The 17,944-nt window shown below is 43.2% G+C and overlaps 1 protein-coding gene across 1 annotated transcript in view; it reads left to right on the top strand.

Moving 5' to 3' along the window:
- The window catches only part of grm3 (glutamate receptor, metabotropic 3), a 29,203-nt gene extending 14,954 nt beyond the window's left edge, over positions 1 to 14,249 (top strand). Inside the window, exons 6-15 of the mRNA XM_028430482.1 lie at positions 2,209 to 2,478; positions 2,869 to 3,469; positions 9,746 to 9,988; positions 10,092 to 10,281; positions 10,408 to 10,717; positions 10,829 to 11,022; positions 11,108 to 11,240; positions 12,288 to 12,465; positions 13,029 to 13,037; positions 14,179 to 14,249. Of these exons, the coding sequence (XP_028286283.1) occupies positions 2,209 to 2,478; positions 2,869 to 3,469; positions 9,746 to 9,988; positions 10,092 to 10,281; positions 10,408 to 10,717; positions 10,829 to 11,022; positions 11,108 to 11,240; positions 12,288 to 12,465; positions 13,029 to 13,037; positions 14,179 to 14,249 (2,199 nt within the window). The remainder of the gene's footprint in view (positions 1 to 2,208; positions 2,479 to 2,868; positions 3,470 to 9,745; positions 9,989 to 10,091; positions 10,282 to 10,407; positions 10,718 to 10,828; positions 11,023 to 11,107; positions 11,241 to 12,287; positions 12,466 to 13,028; positions 13,038 to 14,178) is intronic.
- The last annotated feature ends 3,695 nt before the right edge of the window (positions 14,250 to 17,944 follow it).

Below are 17,944 nucleotides of genomic sequence, written 5' to 3'. Positions count from 1 at the left end.
ACTCCTCTGTGACTGCACAAAAGCCTCCTCCTATCAGTCCTTAAATCCCTAATCTCTGCAACTCTCTCTCTCTCTGTCTTCTCTTCCTCGCCCTCTCTTCTTCTCTTTTTCATTTTATGTATCACTTTTTTTCTGCCCTTTAAATCTTTGCTCTCTTCCTTGCCATCACTTCCTACTTCTTTTTTTCTCATCTTTTTATGCATTCAGAGGCATCCCTCTTGGCTATTTGGGGAGAGCCCAGTGTATGCTGATCTCAGCCCTCTCCTCCTCCTCCTTCTCCTCCTCCTCCTCCTCCTCTTTCCTGGGGCAGCCATTGTTAACACATCTGCACTGCCTCTTGTCCTTCATCACAAATAATTATCCTTTGTTTTCTTGTAGCTTACTCTTGTTGCCCTTTGTTGGCACTGCTATTGTTTTTACCTGTCTTCTCTGAGGGCAGCGACTGTTTACGAGACCCAAACTGTGCTCTGCTTTCTGATGTCTTGCCAATGAAGCTAATCCAGCTACTCCTCCATGCATCTCTACTTGGCTAGTCTGTTGCTTCTAAATGAAGTAATGGGGAATTATTTTGTGTTTAACCATGCACAACTAAACTCCAACGCCTTGAAGGCATTTACTTAGCAGGCGTCATTCCTCCATGCCGTTCATTCATGTATGTGTGTGTGTGTGTGTGTGTGGCTCTGCGGTTGTGCACGTGGGTGTGTGTGACTTGCATTCCAAGCAGAAAACACACAGCACCCTTCCACTGCACCATTTTTTCATGCTTCCCATTCATTTCTTTCTCTACCTTCGCTCATATTCAGCCCCAACCTGCTGCTTTCACCAACTGAGTAAACTCCCAATGTCCCTGCAGACAGGCCTCATAGCTCGCTGTGGTCATTGTTCACTGGCAGGTAATGGAGCAATGCAGTTACATTTTGCAGCATGACCTTCCGTGACATTTAAGTCAACTGCCACCTTAAAACCATAAACCCTGCCTGAAGAAGTATGAGCAGCCAGAAAATGTGCGTTTGTGTGCATGTGTAGCCACGTCAGTGCAGGTATTTGTGTCGACCTCTCCTTGCGCACTTCAGTGTATGTATGTGAGCGTGTTTTCTAATCTTCTACATTATTAGTCTAATGAGATTCTGACATGTTGTCAAAACAGCTCATCAGCCGAGCATGAATGAAATATAGAAAAGCTCAGAGTGATGCGCTCTAAAAGGATTAAACTGAGGCGAGAACAGAATGGCTGTATAGTTTGTGTTTATTTGTGTGTGTCTGTTTGATTGTGAATGTTTACATCTTTGTGAACACGTGTGTGTTTGTGTGTGTGTGTGTGTGCATTTGTTATAACCTGTGCCATGTAATTAGTTACTTAGTAAACTTAGTCATGTAAAACTCACACAGAGATATATTATAACCAACCCGGACTGCAAATATTACGTTATTTTCAGTATGATGCTGATAAATGTTAATATTGTTTTTGACATTTTAATCTTCACACCTCATTAATAAATGCAGAGAATTTCTGTATGTGTTTCCCAGTTTTTGCAATGACAATAAATTGAAAACTTCTCTGAAGGTAGCGGTCTGTAGCTGCATGGTTTGTGTGTTTTTGCTGTTTACGCCTGTGCTCAGCAGATCACTCACTGACTGCAGCTCCTAATTTCAAACTGATCTCGTACCTACTACTGTCTAATCGGGATCAGAGGGGGGGGTTCAGTTCCTCCTTTTTCTTTCTCCTTTTTTCCTTTGAACACACCCATGCTACAAAATGCTTGCAGCCTGTTAGAAAAAATGAGTGTTTTCTTTCAGGCAGATACTACAGAAAGGGTTAAATCTGGTAATTATAGTGTGGTACTTCTCCAGCTTTTTCCGTGCTCTCCGTGCATGGCCTACTTCTACACCAATTCAAGTGCCCTGCTAAATTAATAGTACAGTAATTGGCTATGTTGCTGCTTTTTACATTGTAAACAGTGCAAGTACTGTAGCTACTTGAGTGCATTGACCCAGTCAAGTTAATGCAGTTTCCACACCACAGGTCTGTCTGACTGTATCTCACAAGTATATTAAATTTACACCACATACATTGTTCACGCAAGTCAACCCCCAAACTGTTATAAATCAACTCTGACGTACTAATTTACAAATTGAAAATTACCTATAATCATTTTCAATCAATATGTGGGTCTGAAATAATTTCACCTGATTTATCTCTGCCCTCAGGTTGCCAATCTTCTCAGGCTCTTCCAGATCCCTCAGATAAGCTACGCTTCAACGAGTGCCAAGCTCAGCGATAAGACGCGCTACGATTACTTTGCACGCACCGTGCCCCCTGACTTCTACCAGGCCAAAGCTATGGCTGAGATCCTCCGCTTCTTCAACTGGACATACGTGTCCACCGTGGCATCTGAGGGCGATTATGGTGAAACTGGCATAGAGGCATTTGAACAAGAGGCACGCATGAGGAACATATGTATTGCCACTTCAGAGAAGGTAAGGGCATGGAATCGGAATTTAAGAGTTTATTTCTTAACTTTTATCTGGAGTGTCACCCTGATGTATGGCCTGAAGCTGCAGCAGCAACAATGAACACAGCGCTAAATTTGCGAGCATATAAAAGTTTGTCTTCATGTCTTATCTTGTCTTACACTCAAATGGGCTTTAATATTACACTGGTCTTATCAGTTGTGAACCAGAAAATGAAAGCTTATCTCCAAGAACTCATTCTGGGTGCTTTCACAGTCACATTTTTCATCTCATTTGCTACAGAAGTGCATGTTGGTGTGTGACTCAGACTCACATATTTTGCTTGTTTCCTCCTGGTGTTTATTTCACGGCAGAAGAAACATGTACAGCTGTAATTATATACTGTTTTTTGTCCAGGTGGGGCGTTCTAACGCTAAGAAGTCCTATGAAGCTGTGATCCGACAGCTCCTCCAGAAACCAAATGCCCGTGTGGCCGTCCTTTTCCTGCGCAGCGACGATGCCAGGGAGCTGCTGGCAGCTGCTGCCAGGCTCAACACCTCTTTCATCTGGGTGGCCAGCGATGGCTGGGGTGCACAGGAAAGCATCGTCAAGGGAAATGAGGTCACTGCTGAAGGAGCCATCACACTGGAGCTGGCTGCCAATCCTATATCAGAATTCAACCGCTACTTCTTAAGTCTGAACCCTTTTACAAACCACCGTAACCCCTGGTACAAGGAATTCTGGGAGCAACGATTCCAGTGCTCCTTAGGACTAGGAGGTGTGGCATTGGGAGAGACACCTCTCCCACCATGTGACAAGGACCTATCGATGGACAAAAGTAACTTTGAGCCAGAGTCCAAGATCATGTTTGTGGTGAATGCGGTGTACGCCATGGCACATGCCCTCCATAATATGCAACGGAGCCTGTGCTTCAACACCACCAAGCTCTGTGACAGCATGAAGGCCTTGGATGGGCGCAGACTCTACAGGGATTACATCCTTAATGTCAGCTTCTCAGGTAAGCGAGCTAGGCAGTGGAGAGTCCAAGATAAGGTGTTCAATGTGGCTGGAAAGTAAAAAGAGGAGAATGTTGGACAGGGAAGATAGAGACAGTCCTCTAATGAACAACACAGGGATGTTGTCCTTGTGGTTTGGCTAAAGCAGGCGAACCACAGAACATAAAAAGTACTGAAACAAATCCGCTTAATTGCTACGCATTGTCAGAGCCAGCTTGCCATTGACACCTCTTACCCATGCGTAATTGATACGACACTACAAAGTTGCTTTGAGGTACGAGAGCTGCAGTTAATCCGTCAGCCATATTCTTCTCTCTTGCTCTAATGAGATTGTGTGTGTTATAATAGCTCCTATAGCAGACTGCCTGTCTGTCTGTCAGTCTCTGTAGAGTTGCGAGAGAACAGACAGAGGATTGGCTTGACTGACAGATGGCGTACAAAGGAAGCGTTATAAATAAACCGCTGTGTCTCAGGGACCGACACAGGTTTAGAGGTGCTCATTCCTCTGCCAACCGTGACCAGGAGCAGACATCAAAACAGACAAACAACACTAACACAGCAGCTTTGCCACAGGACGCTGGGGAGAGAGAGAGAGAGCGAAAGGGATGGTTAAAGGGACAAGAGAATGGCATCACCTACTGAAGGAGTAGGGGGGTGGATAAGACTGACAGGCAAACTGAAACGTGAAAAGAGAGTTTGGGGGTAAGGTAAAGGGGAGAAAAAAAGGGAGATAGGGAGGGAATGAGGGAAAGAACAAGTAAGCACTGAGGCAATTCCGGAGTGGGACAGCATGCGTCAGCAGAAGAAGGAGGATTCTCTTTGAAATTCCCCATCTTCATTTCTGCTACAAATCAAAGGACTTGAAGCATTTCTATGTGAGAGGAGGGAGTCAAGGCGAGCGCAGTGGCATGCAGCCTCCACTTGGCACAGGTGATAGCAGCCCATTAAAGAATATATACAGAGAGGGGTGGAATAGATATGTAGATTCACACATAGAAGGTTTAGAGAGGAGAAGGAGAGGTGTGAATTCTTCTATGACATCCGACACCTCTGTCTTATCTTTCTCCCTTACATTCCTCTCCACCGCTGTCCCTCCAGTATTTTCACCTCTGATACCTGTCCATGAGGTGCATGTCTTTATTCCTTAGTAGGATTATTACAGCTCAGTGGCAATGGTGACAGAATGACAAACAGCTGTACTGGGAAAAAAATTAATAAATACGGTACATTTGTTGAAGCTGCATTTTGATAAGAGCTGAGATGATGCTGATGGCTGAGAGTACAGTACAGTTGTTGGCTACAGAACTGAATGACTCACTCTCTCTCTGCTGTGTATATACATCTCTCCATCTACAGTATGTAAGGTAGAAGCTGAGGTGAGTTGAGGTTGAATGTGGGGTATAAATACTGCAGCATCACCATCCGCAGTGCTCTCAGACTAAACTGTAGCAGACGGAAAACCAACTCTGTTTTGTGCTCTCTATCTCTCTCACTCCTCCTCAGTCTTTACATTACATCAAAGTTTGATCCCCCCCCCCTTATATCTTCCTACATCCAAATTCCTTCAAGTGCCATCCCCTCACTTTAACTCTACTGTCTTTAACTGCGATGAGGCTGGTTTGTTTTGTTATACTGACAGCGTATGTGGTGCATGCACTGAGCCACTATGTTGTGTGGTTTTCATATGCAGCTCTCTTCATCTAGTCTCATCTTGCTGGTTGCTATGGTAATGAAGCTGACACTATTGCCAATTGTTGAAGTGATCTGGTAGATCATGGGAACTGCTCAATACCTACACAGGGGCACATTTGTGCATTTTTATCAAGCCTTGCTACATACTTCAAACACAAAAACACAGACGTACGCACACACAAATACGAATTTTTTTTTGTGTGTTACTAAAAGGCAGTCTGAAATGTGTGTTTTTCTACCAGCATGAAATTGCAGACACCCCCAACCCACACACTTCTCAAAGCCATCATTCAACTCCCACCCACCCACCTCCCCGATCTGCAGCAAACAGATCAGTATATACACACATGCATGCAGTCTTCTGCTCAAATAGTGGTGATAGATGTGATATTCCCCCTTCTCTGCACTTGTGTGTGTGTGTGTGTGTGTGTGTGTGTGTGTGATATGTCTGTGTTAGCAGAGGCGGTGTGCCTTCAGGGCCATATTGAGCAGAGAGCTTGCTGCAACGTTTAGATGCCAGACAACAACCTTCACTCATTCTCTCCCCCGTTTTCTCTTCACTCTCCTCTTCTGTGTCTCTCTCTGTCTTTCTGTCACTCTTTCTCCTTCTCTTCATCACGCCATCTCTCAGTCTCCTTTTCTCTTTCTCACCTAGAAAGTGTCCTACTCTCCCTCCACATTCAAAAACAGCACATCCCACTCAGACTTCACAAGGTTGCTCTCCTGCCTCCTCTGCGCCGGTCTGTTCCTTCACTCCTTCACTTTGCTCATCCTTCCATCTATCCTTCACCTCTTATTCTCTATTGATTCCTCCCTCTAAAGGCTTTCCTCCATCCACCTATATCTCTGCTGCTGAGAGATCAGTTTCTTGCTATCTCCTCTCTTTTTCCTCTTGTATTCTTCTCCCTCTTCCCTCTTGTCACTTCCCTCCTTTCTTTGCCCTTATCTTGTCTCCCAGCTCATCCTCCGTCCCAGTACCTCTTGTTTTCGGCCCGCCTTTTCTGTCTTTTGTCTGCTCTATCTCAGAACCTTTCTTTCAGTCAAGTCTCAGCTCTCTGCTGCTACACCTTCCCTCCACTATACATTTCTTTCCCTTCCACTTCCCTTTCTCCACTCTATCTGTCCTCCGTTCCCTGGTGGCCTGTTGCTCTGTGACCCAGGCAGTGCCTTCGTCTCCTGGGACTCGGTCCCTACGGAGGACAAATATAGCTAATGTCATCTGTCTGTGTGTGTATTTGTGACATGTGAGTGCATCACTGTGTAAATATCTGTATATGCTTAGGGACACGGGTGTGTATGTGTTTGTGCAAACCTCTATCTCTTCACTTTTAGATTACTTATTTGTACTTATTCGCCCCAAGTCCCTTTGCCTGCTCTCTCGCTCCCTGCCTTTAATACCCACAATCTCCCTTGGGCTTTGCTTTAGCCCGACATGGCCGAGAACATAATTAATTTCTCAGCTTCTGAATGAAAAGCCTGTTTTCAGCATGCTTCTAATTAAGCTGGAATAATAAGGTGTTTCTTGACTTAGTAGGAATGTTTAAGTGTCTCACAAAAAATAGGAATCTGGTTAGGCTGCCTTAAAACCAAAGTTTGTTTCACCTTGTTTCATTTATGTTTTTAATACACTGGTGTTTAAATTACAAAATGTGTGATTAAGATAATTGATAATGCAATGACTCTTTTGAAACATGGCGTTGTGGGACATTCTTCAGCTTTACAACATGGATGATTTGAGGAGAATGTCACCGATACACCTTTGGATACAGACGAGTCCTCACAGGCATAAAAAGTCATTCAGAGCGGTTAGCTATGCTGAGGACAGAGCCTGCTGTGGGTCTCAGCTGGGCTGCACTGGGCCAGTGGGAAGTATTGTATGGATGAAGTGACACAGAATCATTTATCATCACTGATGTAGGTTGTGTTACACCACAGGAAAGCCTTCCAGCTGCATTCAGTTATAGTTTAGTTGGTAAATCAAAATATGTCTCACAAACATCAGGGTCAAACTTCCTTTTAGCCTCTAACATTGTATACTTGTCCCTTGTGCAGCAAATTAAAATGCTTTTTAGCCTCTAAGTGCATGTTGGTAATCTCAGTCTGTGACACTAAAGGTCATGTACGCCAACATCTAGCTAAAAAAAATTGACAAAAATCCCTTTGCAGGCGTTCTTGTTAGCATTTGTCTTGAAAGACATTTTAAATGTAGGTGACACACATGACAAGTTTACAAAATGATACTCTCCTAATTCCTAATTCCCACACATTTCTTTCACCAGCAGCACTATTGTACTCTTTCAGCATCATAGCATTTAGCCACTAGCAAGGCTGTTGACATGCCTGTTACATGTCCAAGATGGCGTCCATAGTGGGTGACAATTACCCACTGTGGCAAACAATCTTGCAAGAGTGTTCTTAAAATTGCATTTTGATAGACCAAACAGAGGTTCTTTATTAATCAATCAATCAGCCTCTATTGAGATAGCACCTTACTACATTTAGCACCACTACTACAACCAAAGTTGACCAAAGGGAACATCAAAACATTTAAAAACAAATAAATATTCCATACAAACAATACAAGTGTGCCTCTCAAACTCTCCGTTGTTAACTTTAGTCAAAGAGTGATGAGGAAGACTGCCGTTTATCAGTCAGGGAGCTGGACTGCTGTCTCTGCTTTTTGCTGTCGGAGGAGTCTAAATGGCCTTCACCATCTCAAACTTGCACCTTCATCCACTTTCTTGATAAGCCACTCTGTCACGTCAGCAAGGTCGCTGATGTTGGCTATAGGGAGGAATCACCAGTCTGAGTCTATTGCTCTGAATAGTGTGTGTTAGAGGAAGTCAAGGACAAAACAGCGCCCTCAAATGGGCCTGTGGGCTTATACTGTTACCGCTTTAGTCTGTATTACACGTAATTACCACATACAGCTAATTAGGCTTCAGCACACATCTAAGGTCCTAATAAGGTGCAGTTATGATAATTAGCTAGTGGCAAAGTGTTTCTGCAAGTGTGTATGGGTGTCTATGAGGAGGAGGGCCCAGTTTGCCTTATTGCGCCGCGTTATTAGCAGACTTTATTATCTGGAAACTGACAGTGTAATGGATTCATATCTCAGCTTCGTCTCAAGATGTTATCAGCTCCTTCTTATTGAAATCATTTTCATTTTAGCTGTCACCTAAACATTTAGCCCCCAAATCCAAAGAAGACTTGGCACTTGGAATTTCCTGTGACAGAGTGAGAGAGAAGAAGGATAGAGGGGTGTGCTGTCTCTGTGATTTATGGATTTCATAAACCCTAACCCCCTCTGCTGCCACCTGACACACCATTCTTCCCTGAACACACAGAGCTTTCACAACAATAGCACAGCTTTAGCCCTTGTCGGTGTTCCGTGCACGTACATACGCACGTTCACACATGAGCGTCACTAACAGCAGGGTCAGAGCTTTGGTTCTGTCAGCACAGCCTCCCACAGCGCTCAGAGCTATACCTCAGCCATCACACTGGAAAAGTTAAACCTAATGGTGCCTCCACACATGCTTGTGTGCACATCCACACACACACACATGCGCACATTTCTCAGTTGAAATCTGCGGTCTGATTCATTCCACCAACCCCAGCGTTGTATGTATGGAGAATGAATTTGTCTCTTGATTTCTTCAGTTACCCAAAGATACAGATGTAGAGCAGCATCATCAATGCTGCTGCGCACTGAGAGCCTTGTTATATGCTGCAGAGTGATGCTTTTTAAACCCAGCATACACTGCACTATCCCTAGTCACATCATCGTTTGACAGGCAGCAGTGTATAACACGCGCAGCCCAATGTGTCAGCAACACAGAGTTGATTGCTCTGCTGTAAGGCCAGAAGAGGCACCGTAGAAGTGATATATACTTCGTCTGTGTCAAAACGACCAAGTGTCAGCGCTGTCAGGTCCGACGCTGCCTGCTACGCATCAAGGATTTACTTTTTCCCAGTCCACATCCATTTTTTTAATGGTTCCAGCATCCTGCCAATTCACAATCTCGTCTGTTCCCACATCCTCAGGGTAGATGGTAATCCTTTCATAACAACATGTATACAAACCAATTTGGCAGTTTCAGCAGCGAGCCTCCCTCACAGAAGAGACCCAGAGGCTAATTCTATCAATGTGTGGGCGGCTATAGCATTGCCCAGGGATTCAGTCCTCTGCCTTCATGCCTACATGACTTTATGGGCAATTTGTTAATGATGCATTTGGTAATAAACTTTATCAAATCAGAATTTAGGCCAGCAATTTCGTCCCTATGTGACCTGAGGGGAAGACGGAAGGCCATTGACATACACATCACCAGGCATGTCAGGCATTTATAGCCTCTTAACAAATTCTTTTGTAACTGGCTGGTCTTCAGGACCGAAAATGCACTTCACTGCCTGTTCTAAGACTAAGCTGGCCATTCATTATTGTCTTTGTCCTCACTGCTGCTTTTAAAAGACATCAATGAGACATCAATGGGAGGATTGTTTGTGATTGTTTAGCTCTGATCTCCTTTTCCACCGGATTTATCCTTTTATTTCCTCTCTTTGTCTCCTCTCACCCCCTTTAGCCCCGTTCTCTCCTCCAGGCAGCGAGACAGTAGTGAAGTTTGATTCCCAGGGGGACGGCATGGGCCGGTACAACATCTTCAGCTACCAGCATTCTGGCGATCGTTATGGTTACGTGCCAGTAGGGGAATGGGCAGAGAGTCTGACTCTCAGCAGCGATCTAATTCACTGGCCCAGAGAAGTAGTACCCACCTCTCAGTGCAGCGACCCCTGTGAACGCAATGAAATGAAGAAAATGCAGGCAGGTAGGAGGGTGAATTTCAACAGTTTTTCTATTTGTCATGGCAGCATACCGAGCAGCAGTGAAAATCTCAAACCGCCACACTTCTTTTTACCCCTGTTTCCCAGGTGAGTACTGCTGCTGGATCTGCACAGCCTGTGAGCCTCATGAATATCTGGCTGATGAGTTCACCTGCTCACCCTGTGCTCCTGGGCAATGGCCCACTGATGACCTAACATCCTGTTATGACCTTCCTGAAGACTACATTATGTGGGAAGATGCTTGGGCCATTGGTCCAATTACTATAGCCTGTGTAGGGTGAGTAGCAGGACTCAAAACAATAACCTTGGACAACACTCCATAGATTAGTTTGATATAACTTTATAAACATGTACCAGCTGACTGATTACTTCTCTGCCTGTTCACCTTTCTCCCTATCCTCAGATTTATGTGTACCGGCCTGGTGTTCTGGGTGTTTATCAGACACAACAACACCCCTCTGGTGAAAGCATCAGGCAGAGAGCTGTGTTACATCCTCCTCCTAGGAGTCTTTATGTCCTACGCCATGACTTTCCTCTTCTTGGCCAAACCCTCTCCTGCCATCTGTGCCCTCCGGCGTCTCGGCCTGGGCACGTCATTTGCTGTCTGCTACTCCGCCCTCCTTACCAAAACCAACAGAATCGCAAGGATTTTCAATGGCGTGAAAGACGGAGCGGGTGCAGTGAGGCCACGCTTCATTAGCCCATTCTCTCAGGTGAGTGATCTCGGCATCGTGTCTATCCATCTGCATCATCCAGATGGATGGATGGACAGACAAACAGTGGATCAAGATGACCTTACCTCCCTCTCTTGCATACTTCTTCAGGTGTTCATCTGTCTGAGTCTAATCTCCGTCCAGTTAGTGATGGTGTCGGTGTGGCTGCTGCTGGAGGTTCCCGGGACACGCCGCTTCACTTTGCCAGAGCGACGACAGACTGTCATCCTCAAGTGTAACGTGCGTGACTCCAGCATGCTGCTCTCGCTGGGATACGATGTGCTCCTGGTCATCCTGTGTACTCTGTGAGTTTTAAACGCTTTGTTGCTGGTAGAGTAGGTACTGATGCTTTTTCAGATGTCTAATCAGAATATGATTCTCCTGCTTAAGGTATGCCTTCAAGACCAGGAAGTGCCCTGAGAACTTCAATGAGGCCAAGTTTATTGGATTCACCATGTATACCACCTGCATCATTTGGCTGGCCTTTCTTCCCATTTTCTATGTCACCTCTAGTGACTATAGGGTATCCTCACAAACATACACATGCATGCACCAGTATGTGTTTGTGTTATGTACTGACTCCAACTAACCCAATGCTAAATATAAACATTTTGGGAACTATACATCCTTGCAGGAATAGACAAGATGACTGATTTAACTCCGTGGACATATTTTGCAATTAATTTGAATGAATCTCAAAATATTACTTTACCTACCACACATCAGTCTTATGTCAGTGTAATGTGACTGCATGGGCAGTTTTTATCACAGCTTCAGAGGTGATTCAGAGGTACAGCCGCACCTTAAACAATTTCTAATCCTGCTGACAAAATGTCCCAGCTCTGCAGTGATGAGGTGACAAATAGACAGTCTATGTCAAACTGCTGACACATGTCCAGATTTAACAGCAAAGGGGAGTGAGTGTTCATCTAAGCACACACACATACACACAAACAGAGAGTGTATCAAAGGGGCAGGAGAGGAGTGCTGATGCCAGGGCTGCTCATTTGATCCCCATAAAAAAAACATCTCACTTCTCTCTCTGTCTAAGTCTCTCTCACTCTGGCCTTGTAATCTGACTTTAAGATTAGTCAGGTATAAGCAAAACATCCCCAACATACAAACCCACCTACTCACATGAGTATATACGGAGATGTAGCCATCTCAAACATGGACATACTGTGCACACCTCAGCAGGCCTTTGTTTGATTGATTTCAAGTGAGAGTCAGTTAAGTTTGTCCACTGTGATTAAGTCTTTTATTGATCCATTCTGCAATTGTTATCCTACTTTATCCTACTGCTACACAACAAAGAGCTGTGCAGGACTCATTGGCTGAGCACACAACCCTTTTTATGATCCGTATTTATCTGTGTTCTTATGCTCAGTTTATCAAATTGACCTTATTGTTTCATTTAAAGCACTTTGTAATAAGCAATCACTGAGTTCCTTTGAAAAATGCTCATTATTATAGATTACTATCATCAAATTAGCTCCTTAAAATTTACATGAGGTTTCTCCGTCAATGTCTGGCTACTGCTAATTGCTGTCTTTTCATCTTCCCTCTGCAGGTTCAGACTACTACCATGTGCATCTCAGTCAGCCTGAGTGGCTTTGTCGTCCTGGGATGTATGTTTGCTCCTAAGGTCCATATCATTATGTTTCAGCCCCAGAAGAATGTGACCAGCCACAGGCTTAACCTCAACCGCTTTAGTGTCAGTGGGGCTGCCACCACATACGCATCTCATGGTAGGTTGATGAGATAACTTTGTTCAAACAGGTCTGCTTAGCAATGTGCAGGAAATGAACAGTGCTGATGGTGTAATTTAAGCCAAGAAACAAATCAAATATGGACCACTGTCTTTGTAAAAGTATTGTTTTTTAACCTTAAAGTTTTAAATATATGAGTAAATATGCATATACTGTCAGGGATAGTTAGATGGCGGACACAAATGCAGACTTAGCCGGAGGTGAAAGCAAACTCAGTGTTTAATTCAGGCAAGGTTCAGTACACAGGAGTTCAGTCCACACGGCAAAGGTATCCAGAAGGGCAAAGGCAAAACAGTAGTCAAAATCCAAAACTTACTCCAGAAAATCCAAAACTTACTCAAAAGCCCGTAGGGAAAAATCACAAGAGCAGATAGACTACTTGGATGGCTGTGTCGCATGGGAGACTAACAAAACGAACTGGCAACAAGGGGAAGGAAACACACAGGCTTTATACACAGGAGGGCGGGAAGACAATAGGACACAGGTGAAGCACATTAAGGCGGAGCAGGTAATCACAGGAGGGGGAAGGGAGCACACATGAGGAAAGGGAAGTCAACAGATCTTAAACACAAGGGGAAGATCAAGTTTCAAAATAAAACAGGAAGTGAGTAGTAAAACTAAAATTAATGCAAACGAAAACAGACTAACAAAATAAAAGCCCTGGCTGAAACCATGACATATACAGTTAGGGAAAAAATATTTGAAGCCTTGCTGATGTTGTAAGTTTGCCCACTAACTAAGAAATGATCAGTCTATAATTTCAATGGTAGGTTTATTTGAACAGTGAGAGACAGAACAATAACAAATAATCCAGAAACATGCATGGTGAAGAGTTAGAATCTGGATTGATTGATTGCTTCTGTGAACAGGTGTCTTTTATACAGGTAACGAGCTGAGAGGGCTCCAGTGTCAGCTCCTCACCTGTATAAAATACACCTGGGAGCAGAGATCTTGCTGATTGATGGAGGATCAAATACTTATTTCAATGTTAATGTATTTATAACTTTTTGGAAATGCAATTTTCTGGATTATTATTCTATTGTTCTGTTAACAATAAATAGGTGCAAAGCATCAAAATCTCAGTGCAAGGTGGAGATCTTTGCAGCTGTCTGGCTTTGATCGCTGCTGAATGTAATGGTAACAAGTGGTAACGCACTGTAACTAATAATAACGTACATTAACAAGGTAACATAGCTAATGTGTGGTATTAAATAATATCATAGAGTAACATCCAGATGTACAGTAAAGCGACTTCTGTGGTGAGTAGGCAGGTATAATTTCCTCTGTGGTCATTTGGAAGTGTTGCTTTGTCTCCATGCTCCGCCACAAGACTGGCAGTTTTATCTAAAAAATGATTAGTCTTCATATCCATGGTCCCTCTTCTCATCTCATAATGACATTTTAGACAGTGCAAATTACTAGCTTGAAGCACTGTGACATCTTTTAATAACCTTTCAGACACGACTTAGCATTATTTTCAGTCTGGTTAGTTGCTTAAAGACTGTTGGTTTGAAGTGTCTACATCTTCGCTAACACAAACATCATCCCTAATTCAATGATTTTATTATTATTATTATTATTATTATTATTATTATTATTATTATTATTATTATTATTATGTTATTCACAAAATATTATCCAAGAATGCTTTACTTGGCTCTCTTTCCACTATCTTGTCTTTCCCAGCTTCAGTCAGCGCCCATTACGTCCCGACCGTGTGCAATGGGAGAGAAATTGTTGACTCCACCACATCCTCTCTGTGACCACATCCAGTCCACTCCTTACATCTACCCCAGCGACTGTTAGCCAATTGATGAACATTCTCCTCTTCAGTTGTTTGTCCTTATCTCTCTCTCACACACACACACACACACACACACCTACATGTACACGCACAAACAAACAAACAAACAAACACCTTCCTTGTGGACTAGAACTGTATTGTTTCAAAAATGTAGAAAGTGTGTAACTATAATTAAATTATTTTCTAGGGATGTATATACATGGAATCGACATTGTTGTATGTAGAGAAAAAAAAGAACAAAAAAAGTTTTTAGGAGGAATTTTTGGAGCCTTTGTTTTTGATAGCTTTGTTATGACGCTGTGTAAATAGACATGCGCTTAAATCATTGGTAGAAGGGGCCGTGTCCCTCAGTCTGGATGCACATTTGTGGCTCTGCTTGCCTCACCTGCAATATCCCACAGACTTTTTATTCTCATGCTTTTTTGTAGGGTCTCATTGTAATAACCAATTATGTATGCATTTCTATTGTGTATCTGTACATTTGTATATTATAGTACTGACGGTTCAAACAGCACAACGTTGACAGTCTTGTGACCCTAGAATGAATGTTGACAAAAGAAAAAAAAAAGCATACACTGGACGAGAGCTGGTTTATGGACATGTACAAAAAAAAAGACAAAAAAAAGGAAAAATCCATCAAACATAGAGAGAATTTTCAGTCCGAGAGTTCATCTGTTCACATCTTTACTAGATGTGCTTTGCATCCCAGATCTGTGATGGCTGTTTTTTTTGCAGGAAAATATCTTTTTGCTTTTGATACAAATGCTCATTTTTTTCTATTTCTAATCATGGAATCCCTTTATCTAAATGGCCATAGTTCCAGACGTGTGTTCGCCAAAGCAGCAGTATTTCACTCCCACTCTTAAACTGCTGCTGTTTCTTTGGAGGATTGCTGTAATGGATTACTAATAATAACAAATAACAGGGCTGAAAAAGATTCCTCTTGCCTCAAACACAAATCAGTAATTATGAACTTTATGTACTCAAACACTAATGGAAGAAAATGAGCTGCTTTGGTGAACACACGCTGAGGTTTTTATTTCCCAAATACAGGGGAGTGGTAGCTTCTGTTTTTTTTGTGGCCCATAGATACAGTATGTGCTGATGTTTTGAGTATGGCTATGTGCCTTAATGTATGTTTGATAGTGTTCCGGGTTGTAAGAGGTCAGTTTTACATTACAAGCTGCTAAAGGTAAATGTAAAAGTGGCCTCAGTAGTACATGTTTCAGGGCAACACTATGCCACTTAGTTTTATTCCCTACCAAGCCTCTGCTATTGATTGTTTACCTGCAGTACTGCAAACAGTGTCTCTGATAAATCTCTAGGTTAAAATGGCCCGGAGATCTATCCAACCCTTCTTTCTCCGGTGTGTTCTTTTACAGATCAAATTAAAAAGAAAGGAGGGGAGGGGAAGAGGAGCTCATATACCATTAAGATGAAGTCACTGACTCGTCGACTTATTGAAGTGTGCAGTTTACATGTCTGTGTTAAATGTGTTGACGTTGAGAGACACAGTGGAGCAGCTGGCTTTGGCAGTCCCAGAGAGGCTCACGAGAGAAAGCAGAGCACACATTGTCAGCTGCTGGCAGATCAGAGCTAACAAAAGGATGTTCGAGCACAACTCATATGCATAAACATACATAAAATCTACCCAAACATCCACATACATCAGACTCTCTGCTGTATGACAGTTATGAGGTAGTGGATTAAATGATGAAAATAACGTTTTAAATTAGTAGACTCGTGCAAATTTAAGATGGTAGTTAATTATTTAATAAATAATAATTATTAAACTGATTTTAAATGTTTACATGCTGTCTAAAATAAGACATTTTGATGCTTTCAGCAACAACAAAAAAATCAGAATATCTACATTTAAAATTTTCTCCATGTTAAAATTCACAAAGACGATACAGGTAGCACTGTTGAACATTCATACCTTGACTGATCTACACCTTTAGCACAGCCAGGTCTCCCAACAGCACCCTGTGATTATCGCACTGAATGATAGATCGAATGAATTTCAGAGGATGCGCCAAGATGAGCCGACCTACATTGGGGCGTGTGTGTTAGGTGCAGAGAGCAGCGGGAGAGAGCGATGTGGCAGAGCAGAGGGAAGCTGCTGCTGGATTATGTAAAGCACTCCCACAGCCTAGAAGTCACAGTGCTCCTATGGAAGCTCAAAGCATCTCAGAGATTCACAGTCTTTGTTAGGAGAAGGCTTAGCCATTCACTCAGTGGTCCTGCTCCCACAAGATACACCCTGCATGGCAGGTTGCTATGGACAACCACCACCACATCCGCTGCTGGAATGTCTATTTGTCTGCATGAAGAGCAGGGTTGGGAGGAGGGGTGAGGAGTGGCCAAAAAGGAGAGGAATAGAAAGTGGCAAAAAAAAAAAAACTGGTTGCTGGTTCTGATTCAAATTGGCAGTGACTGGTGAGATTTGGCTCGGCCTGGCCCCTGTACTCTACTCCTGGCTTTTAAAGTAATGGCTGCACAAATAGAGCACTTAACCCCAGTTCTCCTCTCATTTAGTTCGGGGACTAGTCCCGGACAACAGTCTCACACTCTTCCTCTGACCCTCTCTCTCTCACCTCTCCCAACTTTCCCTGCACCTAAAATCGCCACTCTATGTGTGAAACTTGCAGCAGAGTCGGTCTCAGCCAAGACCACCTAAGCCAGACCAACAGACTGGAAGCCCACTCTTGAACTGAAGTGCTTAGATGTGGATGCCTGCTGCCGCACATGCCACAGAGGCAGCCTTTGGGAGGTAGAAAAAAAAGGGAGCAACATAAGGGATTTGCAGAGTGAATGGGGGGACGTAGGATATTTCAATTCATATGTAAGGAAAATGCGTCACTTTGAATTACATCACCGCTCTGAGTTTATCATCTCATGCACCAAGTAACTCTCTCTGAAAGCTTCTTTAATTGGCTTTACTCATGAATGTCCTTTTCAAACAGCAAGCCATCCAGTATGGACATTGTTCCTCTATTCAGCCTCTGCCAACTGCCATGTGCTCTACAAAGGTCTCTGTGCAATAGCCCCTGCTTTATAACAGAGTGTGTCCTTGGCCTCCGGGCTTTAAAAACAAGACAAGATCTCTGCAGGCAAAGCCGAGGTCAGCCCGATCTCCGGAGCTGGCCGGTCACAAAGCAATAGTTCCGTGTTTTATGATATGTGCAATAATGAGGCTGTGATGACATCATAATAAATAACAAGAAGCAAACAGCTGGTGTTGTCTGCTCATCCCTCTGTCAGCTCTGCTCAGAAAAAAAAGTAGTTCAGTGGGTCTCTGAATGTAGATAGATTTGTCTCTTCAGCAATATTAACAGCCCCTCACCATTACACACACACACACACACACAGTGCTCTATTCATAGTGTGTTTTGGCAAATGTTGAAAGATGGCTCTAACACTCTGCCTCATCTGTTCCCTAAGTGATGGCACTCCAATTAAACCATCTACTGGAGTGCTCCCTGCGTCAGGACAATATACTCCAGTGTGAAGGCTCAGCCTCTTAAATGTGAGAATGACTGGAGGACAAGAAAAAAACTATTATTATATAGAAGAATTAAAGAAAATTATAAGAAATCATACAGAGAAAGAAAAGACAAACAGACCAGTCTGTGTTTGTTTAGTTGTTGTCCT

This window comes from Parambassis ranga, chromosome 19, assembly GCF_900634625.1.
Source record: "Parambassis ranga chromosome 19, fParRan2.1, whole genome shotgun sequence".
Taxonomy (NCBI): Eukaryota; Metazoa; Chordata; class Actinopteri; family Ambassidae; genus Parambassis; species Parambassis ranga.
This window is presented reverse-complemented; position numbering and strand designations above follow the sequence as displayed.